Source organism: Solanum lycopersicum, chromosome 8 (genome assembly GCF_036512215.1).
Source record: "Solanum lycopersicum chromosome 8, SLM_r2.1".
NCBI lineage: Eukaryota > Viridiplantae > Streptophyta > Magnoliopsida > Solanales > Solanaceae > Solanum > Solanum lycopersicum.
Window position 1 is genome coordinate 946,977 of NC_090807.1, and position 16,296 is coordinate 963,272.

Sequence of the window (16,296 nt, forward strand, 5' to 3'; positions counted from 1 at the left end):
TTCTATTGCCATCTAAATAAATAAGTTCGAACATTTTCCTTAATCATACCAACAATACATTACTTTAAGTGGTAAATTTCCACCCTTTCTTTATTTGGTCCTTCTATTTGACTTTGGTTTAGGTATAGAATCCTTTTTATAATAAGACTAGCAAAAAGCCCCAATAAATTGTAGACATATTGAATCTTTCTAAAGACTTTAAGAAGTGAACCTCATAGAAAATGCCCTACATATATTCTTTATTATCATTGCCCACTTAAAAATGTATTTATCCTTGAAAAAGAAAAAAAAATATTGGCTAAAGAAAAAAAAAACCACTGTTTTCAAAGTTGCTTCAAGGTTGGATATTTGTCTTGGAGCTTGGTACGTTTCAAAAAGTCTCTTCTTTGGGTAAAGGAAATACATTTCTTCCCCAAAAAATATGTGTTTTTTGTCTAACCAAAAATGCAACTCGATATCATTCGACAAAGTGTATTTGTAAAATTGGTGCATGCATTAGCTCTAAGATTATTAATACTTTATTTGGTACTGTATAAACTCTATTGTGTTTTGTTAGTGTAATGCTATGCATATATTTCTAGATACTATATAAGATCATTTAGGAGCCGTTTGATTATTATATAAGAAACATCTTATACATGTATTAAAAGTTACATTAATTTTACTATGTTTGATTAAAGTTGTGTTAGATATAAAAGTTAACGTAATTCATATCATGTTTGATTGGTAAGAATTTAAATGTTGTATAAAAATTATTCATGTATTAATTTATGCGGTATTTGATTGTAGTCATACGTAATTAATACCAACAAAACCTATGAGGCAATTTATGTATAATGTTATGCAAGGTAGAAGGTGGAACAAATTAGGAGACGAAATGGGTTAGCACGACGACATAAAAACAAAGAACAGGAAAGAAGCTGGTGTTACAATTCCTGATCAACGTTGTACAAGTCCAAACACCCCTTTATGTCGTAACGGAACGCGATTGATGAGAGTGATAAAGAAAGGAAGGTGGTGAGAAATGGTGAATGACTAAATTCTCCGTTATTGAGGATTTGTACATGTGCTTATATTAAATTATACATAATGTTGGCACGCCCTTTGATCAGACATCATTCTTAACAAACTAAGTCCATCCACAAAACCAAAGTAAGACGATGGACATGTATGCATCCACAGCAGCGTAAGAAACTAATGGCATCAGAAACACAATGTGTACACAAGATTGCCCATACATTGTTTAACAGTTTATAGAGTACCAACAAACAAATTCGGGATGAAATACATGTAACGAAACTTAATAATCGGAGCTACTCGCTAGATATACCTGAAAGCTCCAACTCCGTAGGCACTTACTTCGGCAAACAAATCCCCAGAAGTCCTGGACGGGTGAAAACTAAGCCCTCATCATATTTCTCCAGAGTATCAAGCTACCACATATTCAAGTAAAAAGTAATAGATACGTCCAACTATTTAGTTCCTATAGCTAAGCAAAAACAGTTATTCATAAAAGCAACAAATAAAACAGACGCCGTCACTCCAGACAGATGCTCTCCTGTTCTTGCTTTACAGAGACCATTTCCATTGATTTAGGTGGTACCTGACAAAGAGCACCAAAGAAAATTTTCAAAACATATCCCGTGTAGTCCCTCTCACAAGTGAAACGTACGAACAACGAAACAGAGAACTCCACCAAGTAACATGTCCAGCTCATCAAGTAAATTCTAAATTCCTAATCAATGAGAACAAAGATGAAACATTTAACTTTTCAACTTTCAATGCACAGAGTAGAACTGAAATATGGCACCACTGTTACGCACTTCACATGTTAGCTAAGGAGAAAGCATTCCATACCCACAACCAATATGGGACACTTGAAAATCACACAAATTGGAAATCAACATAGAGAAAAAAACTTTTGGACATATGGATATATGATATTATGATTGAAGCATTGACAAACTAGCTCGGTAGCACCTGTTTCCTTGGAAAAAAGCAAAGGGCGTACCTGGCACTGAAGACTAGTTATAGTGGACCTTAACAAAGTGTCCCCTACGATCAACCTCAACTTCCTGACAAATTCATCCCTGTTTATTTTCTTGCCCTGCCAAATGCCAGAATACACCAAGTCATGAACACAAGAGAGGAAATTATCAAAGTAACGATTCAAGCTCTCCAACAAGAATTTGACTTTTTCTAGAAAAACATGGCTGCCTTCAACAGATGCAATTGTATATACCTTGAATAACTCATAATTGCTACAAACAAGGTTCATATCCTCTTGACGCACTTTCCTCGAAATTGCTGCAAACAACATGGGGAACGGCATCCAAGGGGACTTCGGAGTCCTTGAAGCCTTTTTTGAGGCCAAGCCTAGTGAATTCTGATAGCAGTCACTTCCCTATAGAGGACCATAGAGTAATTGTTAGCTGAAAGGACCTCCACCAAATTAATGAGGAGCACTAGAATGAGTAAATGACTGTTGCTGAAGATGCAGATTTGTCAAACTAGCACGGCATCCACTCCCTCTCCACAGTTCGGTTCAAAAGTCAGGCTCGCTGGATGAGGCTGGGTAGTCCAAAATTTGAAAGGGAAAAAACACAAAAAAGGATATGGCCCAAGAACTCACACTATAATAAACCTATATTGCTAACTACATAACTGTCTGAGCTTTGGGAAGCTGCGTGTAGAAACTAACGACTTAAGTATCATCTACTTATGAAACCGAGTTCAAGATCTAAAGAAATGTACTACACCCTGCAGAAGGCATGTTTGACTATATTGTCAGCTAAAAAGAAAAGGTTTATATGCATGTTTACTAAACTAACAATCATTCCAGCAGCTAATGCAGATGCTCAGCGGCAGCATTTATTCTGCAATTGCATGAGCAGAATACATCCTTCAGGCCATAGGCATTAACTGTGTTCCCTAGAGGGAACTATCATGCGATTAAGAAATAGAAACCTCAGTGTTGTTTAGAGAGATGATTTGAGGTACTAATATTTGCAACATTGTGTCCGCTGTAGGATGAGAATTTGAGGCCTCAACACTTGCCGAGAAATTCATGGCGTGGTCTTGGAAGACCCTCTCTGTAGCTCGACTCCTCTCAACGTTGATAAAAAAAAAGTTATTTTTTTAAAGAACTGGTAAATGTGTATTCCTCAGTATTAAGGACATGCTGGACACCATCAAAAAGTGTTCAAAGAAACCTAGTTCTACTGCATTATCTGCTAAACAATTTCACACTTGTTTCGTATCCAAAAAGATCCTTGACACCTGTTTCATATCCAAAAAACATCCTCCAATCCTCCCATCTATTGTTAAATGAAAACCAAAAAACAAAATCCGCCCAAGTCGACAAATCTATAAATGTCAATAGACTCACCAAGACAGCAGGAAGTGTATCCGCCGGTACCTTATCCGCAGGGCCCTGACAACTAGTGACAGCAGAGACATTTGGGCTCCTGTTTCCGACGAGATATCCTGTAAAGATAAACATGGTGAAGACAATTCAACTGCTTTCTTATTTTGCAAGACTTCAAGACAAAATATACCAAGTGTTTCTCAAATTTAAAATCCGAAACACATTGGCCCGTGATTTATTCGTACAACACCATGCAGAAGAAGATGAAAAGTACATTGAAGGATGGCAGGACAAAAAAAAACTGGATATATGCATCCAACATGTAGGAAGGTCTAAGTTGAATCAGGACCCTGAAATAGAAGACCCCACAACTGATAAGTTGAGCAGAGGCCACAGACATGATCACCTTCAAACTCTCAAAATCAAATTCTCTTCTTTATTGATCGAATTTGCAATCCCTCCCAAAATTTTAAAAACATTCAGATTATTTTGCATAACCTCAGTTTCAAATCACCCACCTCCCAACAATAGAGATTAACACATTAAGAATCAATCTTGACACAAAATTCAGCACAACATGAAGAAAAAGTAGTAGATGAAAGAAAAAATACCATGGCGGTAAGGTTCAAGTGTCTAAACAGGATAAACATGACACAGAACAACAAATACAAATCCCATAGCACTAATCAGCTAAATAATTAGAAAAACTATATTTATTGTTTATTGTCCATATCTACTAATTTTACGAAATGGGCATGGACATGATGATTTAAAAGTTGGAAGGGGTTTGAACATTCAAATAAAGTTGGGATTATTTTTTGCTTCCTTCTCTGCAAAAATGAAAAAAAAATGTTCCTATGGCAGCATTTACATTGTAGGATTATTTAAGAGACGGTTCATGAACATCTAACTCAAGTTTAACTAAGGGGAACAACTTTCTGTTGACTATTGAATACAGTAACCATAGAAGGACTTAAATAGTCACCTTCAGAATCAGAAGAGAACTTGAAACTGACGACGTATTCTGGAAATATGTGTGTACTCATATTCATAGTCCAGACTACATAACACTTCGGATTTTCAACGCTATCGACACCATTATCGAAATCCTCACTACTGGGATGGAACTGCTTTGATCCAGGACAAACCACTTCCATGTTTCCCATTATTACACGGCATAAAACCATGTATTGTACACCATTTTCGTCAACATCAGAACATTTTGCACTGTAAAGAAGATGAAAGCACCAACATCAATAAACTTCATTATGAGAACAAACAAATCGACAAAAAAATGCGATTATGGCACAGGTCAGCCGCAGAGGGCCTAAAATTCAAAGCAAAAAAGGAGAAGCAACCAAATAAAATGAACTCCTTTTAGGATCGAAGAACATCTTATCCAACATCAGCAAGACAACCATAACAAGTGGAATCTCAAGACAACAATGACACAAAAGGCTAGCATGGAACACCGACTGTGTACATGAAATTCCTCTAAAACCCTATGAAATTACTTGAACACAATTATATCAGCACATAACACAGATCATTATTTGCATCTTTTACAAGCCAGGTATGTAATCTGGCAAGCACCAAGGAATCAATTAAACGGATAGAATAACGTGGGAGATCATTAACGCTGGCTGGATCAAAACCGATCTAGTCTAGTATTAAAAACCTGAATATCAACAAGAAGGATCTTCTGTGAAAATTCAAACAAATAACCATTCAGGAAAATGGACAGGTACTATACACAAAAAAAAAAAAAAAGGAAAAAACACAGAAACCAGTAACTGACAAACTTGATTGATATTCCACTGTTATTGATGACAAATACTATGGAAATTATAAGTTGCCTAAACATAAGATGAAATCAATAAGCTTAAGACCGATCCTACTTCCCAAAATTTGGATCAGCATAGCATGTAGGCAGAGGCATACAACACAACAAGCATTCAGCCCCGACTTATCAGCAAAACTACACGGAAGTTTCGGACACCCCCACCCCACCCCGAGGTTTATGAATGTTGCGTTGTCACTACCCCACTATTTTCAGAAAAACATAGGTTACGTATCATTACACGTTCTACCAACCAAAAGAACTTGTTTCCAAAATGCACCTGTAATGTCCTCCTCCAACTTTGTCCATATTGCACAAAAATTCAGTTTGACTGAAAATCAAAAGGTGGAAACAACACTACCTGATCTCACTGCAATTAGCAGGGAAAAGATGAACACCAATGCCGTAACTGGAGTTGGTTCTGGATGGATAATAATTAGCAAGCCCATACTTCATAATACTCGTAATCATTCCTTTAGAAGAAGGAAGCCAAGCATAACTAACAGTGGCATCCCCACGATGCTTCCTCAAAATTTCCACCTGCTTTTGAAAGAGTTCCTTTCGAACTTCCATGAAAGAACTTGAGATACGTTGCAAGTCAATTATGTTTGCACTTGCAGATGAACTGATACCCTTGAGGAACATCTCACTCACAGCTTTGGGGTCCATATGTTTCCACTTAGAGTCGTACCTGCCGACAGCATTTTCCACCATTTGATAATTTTCCACAGAATCGTCCTTGGCTTTTGTATCTGATATCCTGACATGATCATCACCAACTTCTGCAATGCGATTTTTCGCTGCAGGTTCATGACAAAAGTTCACTTGCTCAAAATTAGCATTGGACTCTCCACTAGATTCCTCCGAACTTGATATATCCGCCCCATTAACTTCAATCTCCAGTCGCAACTCCAGATCATTGGATCCCTCCGTCTCAGAATCCACGTCTACGCAGTCATTGTCTTCACAGTGACATGGCTCATGCAGTTCATCACAATAAGCAAAGACTTCTGGGAAAAAGCACTTGCCTGCTTCATCAATCCATGCAATAGGCTGCTGCATACCTGACTTCAGGTCCAACAGCATCATATGGAAGAAATCTAGCACATAGTTATTACCATTGAATACCACCTCCCTCGCAGATCTCTTTGTCCGGAGATCTTGCTTAGCCATTGACACAATGTTCTCAGGGAAATCAGTCCATTGACTGTTCTGATAGTACATCAGACGTTGTGGAAGCCCACTTCTCCTAAAATTAAGATAGTATCTAAGTAGAGATTCTTTTTGGTGAAATTTGTAGCCACCGCACCTGCTTCTTGATCCATTCAGCTTCGTCCGCTTTCCAAGCGGGCGGATTGATGAGTTCAGCAAGGGTCGCACTGGCAATATCACGTGTGTAGCCCCAGAGAGATGGGTCTCGCATCGAGCTTCCCGCTTTCTCTTCAAGTCAACAACAATGTTCCGGCTTCTATCCAATACCTTTTCGAATTTTGTTTCCATGTTTACCTACAGGATCAATCCCTATCCACTGGTTTAAAGCCAAAGGTTCAAAGATAACAGCTATATACAAACCGGCCTCAGTTTCGCCTCAGAGAGACCACATCCATGCCATTGACAGAAGTTGATAAACCTGACAAAATCAAAACAATAACACCAATATATGGTACATAAGATTGCATCCAACATAATTCATAACTAATTGAAACATAGTCCCTCCATCTACATGTCTTTGCTTTTCAAAAGATCAACATGACAAATTTTCTAGTCAAACTGGATGTGGACAAATTAGCTTTCTGAAATTGATACAAGGAGATCTGAAAACTACAAATAACATATTACCAACCAACAAACAGCATGTGAAATATTACAAGCTATAGTTGGGTAAGATTACCAGTGATGAACTTCTCATAACATACCACGCACAAAAATGCATCCAAGAGCAGTTCTCAATTGATCACTTAATCAGCAATAAGAGCTAGACAAACTAGTGCCCTTATTAACAATATAAACTCACTGCACAATAAGAAAAAACAGATATTATTTCCAGATAATGTACAAAACGTTGATACATAACACACAAAATCAGCAATTTAGAAATACCCTTTTTTACAGCAATTGGGAGAGAACATACCAACTTGTAGAGCGTGAATCATTTTGTTTGACAAGTTCCACAGGATAATAATACAATTTACAACTTCATGAACGAAACAACCGGTCTCTAAGCTTTACGGTTTCACGAGTAAAAGAAAGAGAGCGTTCAACTTAACAATAAGATATCTCAACTCAAGAGTAGGTGTCAGTTGGTTCAGTTCAGTTTTGCAGAAGAACGTTTTTGGTTTTTCACAATTATGGTCACCAAAACCGAACTGAAAGTACCAGTTCTACAGTTTTGGGCTGTCCCTTTTTTTTTGACAAAGCAGTTTTTGGGCCTGTCAAATTGACCTTCTTTTCGGAAGGCCACAAAAAAAGGTCCAGAAAATACTTCTATGAGAAAAGGATTTACTACAAGTCTAATAGATCTCAGGTAATAAATAGAAACTTCTTTCTTCTCTCTTTCTCTTCATAGAAATTGCATAGCAATGACACATAACTTCAAGGCAAATACAAAATACATTCACTTTAGACTCTAGGGAAATCATGACGAAGAAAACTAAGAATTTTGAGGCAACAAAGCCCCACGAAACTAAAAGGTGAAAGACTATGTAGTCTGTTTTCTTATGAATTCATGACCTGATAGCTGTTTGAAGTTTCAAAATAAAGAAAGTGACCACTGATTATTCTTTTTGAATGATTTAAGAGTTAAAATTTTAATCTATCAGCATACACTGCAATTTCGCTGAAATAAAACACAAATTTCAGTGTATGCTCGGTAAATTTTATCACCGCAGCAAACACAAAGAACAAGAAATTAAAATACACATATGATATAACCTTAGTAACGGGGAAGAGATTGAGAGACAACATTAAGATAGTGGGTCACAATGATAGCCGAATGGTAAGGCACAGACCAGGCGACCAGCAATAGCAAAAGTTTTGACCTACTTTTTTTTTTTTGAAACTAGCAACAACAGCAACAGTTTGACTTGGGCTATGGAGGTTTGGGCTTCTTCAGAATGAGATTCAGTTTTGGGTTATAAGGCAAAGCTAAGTGCAACTAAGTAAGATGTTAACGAGCCCAAAACTTTGGTTTGTCGGTAAATCATTAAAACCGGACCAGAACCAAAACGACTAAATGAAAAAATACGAACTGTTAACTGGCCCAAAAAAATGGAAAGACATGTACCAACTTGAGCCGGGTGAAAGGAAACTTCCACACCCGATTTTAAAGGGGGGACAAAACTGAAAATTTCTTTTTTTGATAACCAAAACTGGAACTGTTCGATCGATCTGTTTGCTTGTATGCCCACCCTATCCCCGCTTACATGCACTACACGCCATTAATTTTTTTAAAACCACTTCGACACATGCAATTCCTAATATCTCAGTTCATTCGGAAAATGAAGTAAGAACTACTGTTTTAGCGCACACAGGATTCATCTCCGTGCTAAATGCCATTGACATGGAGTCTGGCATGTGATAAAAGAAATCAAACTTAGGTAATAAGATAACAGTAGGTATACGCATCAAATATAATCAACAAAATAGCCCAAAGTGTAAAATTGACACACCGAAACATTCAACAGAGGAAAAAAATAAATAAACCCCAGACCTTCCAACAATTTGAAGATATTAATACAGCAATGCCCCTACTCCTACGCAAACACATCAAGAAAATCACAATCTATTTATTGATAGAATTCGAGCTGGCCAAGTGGTAGAACACAAAAATCAGACCTTAGTGTGAAGAAAACAAATCAAGTAGACAGGGAAAGGACATAACCTGATGGTGCGTACACATATAATAGGTGGGGGAAAAACGTAAAGAGGAAATGAGATAAAATTACTAGTGATGAACTATTCACAACAGCTCAAATTTCCCATCCAGGAGCTCAATTGATCTCCTAATCAACAATAAAAGCAAAAGGAACTAACACCACCAATGACATAAAACTCACTGCACGAATAAGTAAAAACTGATTTTTAATTCCAGATAACATATTGAAAAAAATCGCAAGTTACAGAACTTTTAAGAAAATTCAGCAATTTGCAAGTACCCTGGTACTTCTTCAATGCCAGTTAGGAGAGAACATAACCAATTTTGGCAACATGAATCATCATTCACTAGTTTTTTCGATAAATTCTGTGTTCAATAACATAATTACAACTACATGACACGCTCAATAACGTACATAAAAGAGCAGCTCTCAATTGATCTCCTAATTAACAATATAAACATAAATGAACTAACACCCCTAAGCCAACTTTCGCGCACCACAACACATTCCACGAGATACCCACCACCTCCTTCGAGCAACAGGTACTAGATATCTCTATTTCCACTAAGGCTAGGACGCGTGGAAAGAATAGCCTAGTATTTTTTCTCACCATTAAGAATTGAGCAACTTACAAAAATTTTCTTATTTCCAACACCGATAGGACATTGTTCCAATTTCAGGAGTGTGAATCATCATTCACCAGTTTTTACGACAAATTCCACGTGCACAATTACAGCTACATGAAAAAAATAAGATAGCTTTCACCTTTACTACGATATAACATAATATATTTTTAGTATTCACTAAAAGAATCAGTTATTTCCTACAAATTCCAAGTGTTCAACAACACAATTAAAGCTACATGAACAAAATAACAAAGCTTCCACTTACATCACAATAAGACATGCTATATTTTCCCAAAAAATACATCATATAGATTAAAATTCTCCTATTTCCAACGCCAGTTAGATATTCCAATTTCAGAAACATCAATCGCTAGTTTTATCAACAAAATCCAAGTGTTGACTAACATAACTACACCTTACATAAAAAAAATAAGATAACTTTCACCTAAAACAAAAAATAACATCCTATACACTAAAATCCACACATACACATATAATTAAGCAATATACATGATAATCTCAACACATATATTCGTGTATATGAAATTAGCCAATAGATTACTTACATTAAAAAAACTGAAATTGTTACACAGATCAACGATCGATTACTACAAGGATCGATGATAAGAAGTCGACAGATGATGAATTTTTCAACCTCCTCCTCCTTCTCCAGCAAGCAACGAGCGGTGGTGGTGGATGTCAAACCCTAAGTCGGCCCAAAAAAATTTAGCAAGTCTTCTCCTCCTTGTATGCGCAGAGATCAAAGATATTTAGGTGGACGAATATGCCCTCCAAGCTATCCAATGGATCGACACCGACTTTATTATTCTTGTTATTTTGCATTTTAAAGAAGGGTAATGTCGGTAATAAGTCGGGTGCTATTAATCGGGCCGTTTTAAGCCCGAATAACAGCCCGAACCCGGAGTTTGGCGGTTACATTCACCGACTCGATGAATGTGCGTGTTGCTAAAAATGATTTCAATATGGGTCCCACGTTTTGTGTTCAAAAGGATAAGACCGATGCGTATTCATCAATTATTATTATTCCTTCTTTAATCTCGATTTATGATATAGTTAAAATATCGAGAATGATTTATTTTTATATATTTATATTAATACCAACTTTTTATATTAGGTATTTCATGTATATGAAGTAAATAGTTAAAAACATTTCAACTTAATACCTTAAACTTTTATTCCTTAAATTATCCTAAAAAATTACGATTTACATTACTCTATTAAAGTTTGATGAGAAATTAACATCCTCAATAAAAAAAAACTGTTATATCTATATTTTACGTCATTCATGAACCAACGCGTGTGTTGAATTCGATGGGTCTTACAAAATTACGTTATTTAATCGACAATTTACGATCAAAAAAAAAGATGTAAGATGGATCAACTTTTATATAAGATGGAATAGAACGATATAATTGTAATGTGTGAAATAAATATGTTTTTTGTCGTTGACAAGGAAGCTCACAAGTATTATTCATCACGATTCATGTATATATACTACTCTCGCTTAAATGTAATAGCTCGCGAATTACACTAGAAATGTAACTATACTAAGCAAGTCTTATATAACGAGCTTAATCGAGCAAACATATAGAAAATTTTGTACCAATAAATTCGGGATCATCTTGCTCAACCAACTCGACATCCTTATGGGCATTATTAAAAAAATATTATTATCTCAAAATTTGAACATTGAATCACCAATCACGTCCATACTTGCTATTTGAATGACATGTGACCTCACTATTTAATATAAAATCAGTGTTAATTGAATAAAATGTGAGCTCTTTATGCTCAATAATTACAATTTCATGTTTCCTCAATGATGAAGTTCTGTTGGGATGAGGGTAAAGTTATTTGGAAAGAAGTAAAGAACATAAAAGTGAAAATTGGTGTTGAGCAAGTAACAAAATTATGTGACTTGTAGAATTTGGTGCAATACATGAATTCATTCATGCTCGAGATGGAGAAGAGATGTCGCAATTTTTAGTTGAAATCGTTAGTTTCTGGACATATTCTAATAGAGGGATGTAAGTTGTATTTTTTAGGATAGTTTAGGAGTGTTTTTTTGTTCATTATATAATATAAGGATGTAATTTAAGCTTGAGATATAATTGAGGAATGTTTTTTATCATTTACTCCATATATATATGTATCCTAATTTAGTTTAAATTGGTTATTATATCTTAATGTAAGTTATGCATACATGAATATATATATATATATATATATATGTGTGTGTGTGTGTGTGTATAAAAAAATTCATATCATACAAGTATATATAAATTTTTTTATATACATCTAAAATCAAGGGAGGCAGGTGTTAATTATGAACAAATTCAAATAATAGCATATTTATGTATAGCATCTTTGGAAGGTATACAAATTTTAACTCTTAACGTCCATATGATATTACATAAATAATAACAATAAGGGAAACTTTCACATGTAGCCATTAGAAACAACCTAATTACTTTTTATAGTTATAGTTTAATAATTACAATTCGTAGCTACATGTTATAAGGAGTGGAGAGGCGAGCGAGACTGGAAGAGACATGAGAGAGGAGAGAGAAGAGAGAAGAGAGAGCAAAAAGCGAGAGAGAAGTGAATTGTATATGTATATTGGTTAGATAATTGTATATAATTATACATATGTATTTGTATATATGACAAGTGAGATTGGGAGAGAGAGAAGAGAGGCGAGCGAGGCAAGCGAGAGAGGACATAGTTGGAGAGAGGTGAATTTATATGTATATTGGTTAGATAATTGTATATTATACATATGCATTTGTATAAAAAACAAGTATAATGAGAGAGAGAGCAGATGCGAGTGAGATTAGGAGAGTGAGGAGAGAGGCGAGCAAGAGAGGGCAGAGAGTGGGAGAGAGATGAATTATATATGTACATTGATTAGATAATAGTATATTATACATATGTATATTTTGGCGAATTATACATATACGAATGTACTAATTATACAAACTCGAAGTCAGTCCACATAATTAATGTATAATGTTAGTCGTGAGTAGTAATTATAGCAAACTATAACTATGATGAGTAATTAAGTAATATAAATTTGTTTAATCACGTAATTTTTCCTAATAATGATACTTCCTTTTTTTAAAAAAATTGGAAAAGGGAAAATGGGCTTTGAAAAACTAACACACCAATTGCATGAGAGATGTTTTCAATACTGTTATAGTACTGGCATGAAAAGATTATTCAGCATTTTGCGTGAAAGGTGCCCTTTTATTTTGATGTTTTTTCCTTATATAAGTACTGGCTATGTTGCTTTGTTCTTTTCGAATTGTTACTTATGGCAACATCATCTCATTTATTCACAACGTCTTATATTTCATCCGTTTGGATATAACCTTTTTATTTTCACGAGATATAAGTTCACATATATTTACCTCTCTTCAAACCTTACTTGATGGGATGGGATTATATCGACTATGTTGTTTTTGCAAAGATATTGAGGTAATGCATGAGGTTTCATTAGCACTTTAGCAATGTGAATTTTTTTGGGCAACTTTCACATATAGCAAACAAAAAATTCATATTTGTATGTTATAACAAACTTTGCATAATTGCGCTCCATAGCAAATATAAAACTGTATAATTTGCTATACATATACAATTGTATAATTCGCTGGCCTAAATTGTATAATTCGCTGGCTTAAATTGTATAATTTGCTGGCCTATTTCGCTGCAATTGTATAATTTATTTTTGCATACAATTGAATCGAATTAAAATGTATGTATATTGCATAATTATAAGTTTATAGCAAGAAGATATATGTTTTTCTCGCTTTATACAAAAACAGAAACACAATATATACACTTCTGTTGTATAAAGCTAGAGAAAATTGTATTTCACTGCAATTGTATAATTCGCAATTGTATAATTCGTTGGCCTTTTTCTCTGCAATATTTGAAGTAAAATATTTGTAAATTGTATAATTAAGTTTATAACACGAAGATATACAATTTTGCATGTGTATATATAATTTTCTCTCGCTTTATACAAAACAGAAACAGAATTATATACTTCTGTGTATAAAGCGAGAGAGGCGAGCGAGAATGGAGAGTGGCGAGCGAGATTTTTGGGAGAGAGACGCTGGCAAATTTTAGCTAATGTTTGCTATGGAGCACAATTAAATCAAACCCTAGCTATTTCATTTAACTTAGGTTATTGCTACGGAGCACAATTAAATCAAACCCTAGCTATTTCATTTAACTTAGGATATTAGTTTACTATTATATACAAATTTTGTCAATTTTTTTCCATCTGCCTTTCTTGATCTATCATTTATGAATGTGATCATTTGTTAGTGTGAACTCACAAATAAAGTGGGAGAAATCATGAGATAATTGAGGTTAAATCTCTACAAAGAAAATTCTTTCTATTTATTTAAGATTTAGTGAACAGAATTGCTTGGTCTAATTGTATCGATACAGAAATCCAACGAAATGGTTGAAGAATAATCAATGGCATAGGTCTAGTGCTCAAGGGGAGTGCAAATTGACTCAATTCTCTTGTCAGTTGTCACATAACTCGAAAATGTTGACAGATAAATTTATTTGTTGGAGTTTCATAATCCACAAGCGTTTTATGAAATTCAAACTTCAGAATTGATTCATGCAATTAGTTATTAGTTATTGCGAGAGTGTTCATTCTTTTAAAATATAAACCCCTTTTAGAAACATAGTTGCAAATTTCGAGTTAATTATTGAAACCCAAGGAAGCTTAATTTTTTTAAGAACGTGAGAAGGAAGCTTAGTTTTTTTTTTGTTTAAGAACAATGATTAGATTATCAAAGTCTACGGATTACTCTACAAATATTATGTTTTCTAACAATTGATATATATTTCAAGTATATGGTCATCAACAAATACAAAATTTATTGATACGTAGAGATTCTAGGAATAATAACTATTAACAAACAATGATTAAGATGCTATGGAGATCATGATTTCAAACCTATATTGCTTAGACTTCTTATGTTTTTCTTCATTAATATTCGATATTCATATTAAAATCTAATTAAATATGAACTCACACATTATACAATTTAATTATGTGTCATCACCCCACAATTGAAGCTGAAATTTTTTTCAAATCCAAAGTATTTAATTAGAGAGAAAGTTATAATTATAACCCCAGATCGATTCTCTCCAATGCCCTCTGAGTCGAGCTTGTCGCATAGGATTTGTCTGGTGCTAATCACATTTTTTATGTGGTTTGCAAGCTATTACACAGTAAGGGTTTACTCAGTACGCACAAAGTGCTCATTCAAAAGGCAAAGATTGCGAATTAAATTGTAACGGCTGCGGGTTATTCTTAAATCAAAAAAAGTTATAATTTTGAGATACTTATCGATTTTTATTATTATGACTTTTAATATACTTTTATTGTTAAATAATTATTTTATCATAATTTTAGAAGTTCTCTATAAAGAGATTTATGTTTTTCCATTTTTACTATTGTCCTTGATATATATGAATACTTTAACTAAAATGACATTTTTAAAATATACAATTTTTCTTTTATTTAAAAAAATTTAAATTTGAAATTTTTAATTAAACGTTAAATACGAATATGACCTTGGACCATTAAGAACAAAACCTTTAAAGACATGCAACGCACGAATGAAAAAGAATCAAGAGATACGGACACGTGGCTTACACCCGCGGCAACATGCCAATTACTATTTTGACCTTTTCATAGTTCCAGAGGGCCCCACCAATATGGGTTTTAGTATATTTTTATTTTTGGGAATAATATATAAATATTGAGCACTATAAATGATTGAAAAGAAGCTATGAGGTCAATTACAAATAATACTAATTTAAAATATTTTTTTTGATTCACTAGAAAGTTAGAATTTTATTGTTTATATAAAGAGAATTAACTTAAATATTAAATGAGATCAAGACAATATTAAACGCTAATTGTAATGACATTAAAAAAAATAAGATCATGAAATTGTTTCTTTTTTAATCTTATTTATATAATAATTTTGAAAGAGATTATAAAACAAATTTTAATAGTTTATTTGATTAGATTTTTGTAAAGTTAAAATTAATTTATTACTTTTTAAAAACAAGTATTTATATCAAATACTCATAATTTAATTTTTTGCTCTTGTTGAGAGTCGAACTCAAGACCTCCCGCTTACTAAACGGGTGCTCTAACCAACTGAGCTACAAGAGCTTTGATGCTGATTTTTCAATTAGATAAATTTGTCTTAGTGTTGGATGCATATCGGTCGGTTCGATTTTGACGTTTATCGGGTTGGTTTATTGGTTATTGATTTTTAAATATGCTAAACCGTTATAGAACCATTAAGATATTAGCTTATCGATTATTGGTGTATCGATTTTCGATCGTTATCGGTTTACTCGTTAAGATTTGACAAAAAAAAATTACTTAGAAACAAGGTGACAAACCAGCATGCACAGAGTTCATAAGTTTCATCTTGCTCAAAAGTAATAACTTTTACATTTTAGAATAACCAAGTGTTTGCGATAACAAAAAATAAAAGTAGGAAATCAAACTCTAAGTCG

At 34.1% G+C, this 16,296-nt stretch overlaps 1 protein-coding gene and 1 non-coding gene across 6 annotated transcripts; both read right to left on the reverse strand.

Annotated features, from left to right (window-relative positions):
* Positions 1–1,217: 1,217 nt before the first annotated feature.
* Positions 1,218–10,787, reverse strand: LOC101265942 (inactive poly [ADP-ribose] polymerase RCD1). 5 transcript variants are annotated; one of them, XM_019215236.3, is made up of 9 exons: positions 10,275–10,647; positions 9,715–9,818; positions 7,124–7,220; positions 5,569–6,837; positions 4,353–4,594; positions 3,389–3,486; positions 2,243–2,404; positions 2,012–2,107; positions 1,218–1,603 (listed from the first exon to the last, which is right to left on the reverse strand). In XM_019215236.3, the coding sequence occupies exons 4-9, from the start codon at positions 6,705–6,707 to the stop codon at positions 1,538–1,540; spliced, it is 1,803 nt and encodes a 600-aa protein (XP_019070781.2). In that variant the 5' UTR covers positions 6,708–6,837; positions 7,124–7,220; positions 9,715–9,818; positions 10,275–10,647; the 3' UTR covers positions 1,218–1,537. The 5 variants fall into 5 exon arrangements, with proteins under 5 accessions (XP_019070781.2, XP_069143754.1, XP_004244408.2 ...); XM_069287653.1 differs by having other exon boundaries at positions 7,099–7,220; positions 10,275–10,525; XM_004244360.5 differs by lacking the exon at positions 9,715–9,818 and having other exon boundaries at positions 7,099–7,220; positions 10,275–10,787.
* A 5,082-nt stretch (positions 10,788–15,869) lies between these two features.
* On the reverse strand, positions 15,870–15,943 carry TRNAT-AGU (transfer RNA threonine (anticodon AGU)). The gene has a single exon. It is a non-coding gene; the product is annotated as a tRNA-Thr (tRNA).
* Positions 15,944–16,296: the final 353 nt, after the last annotated feature.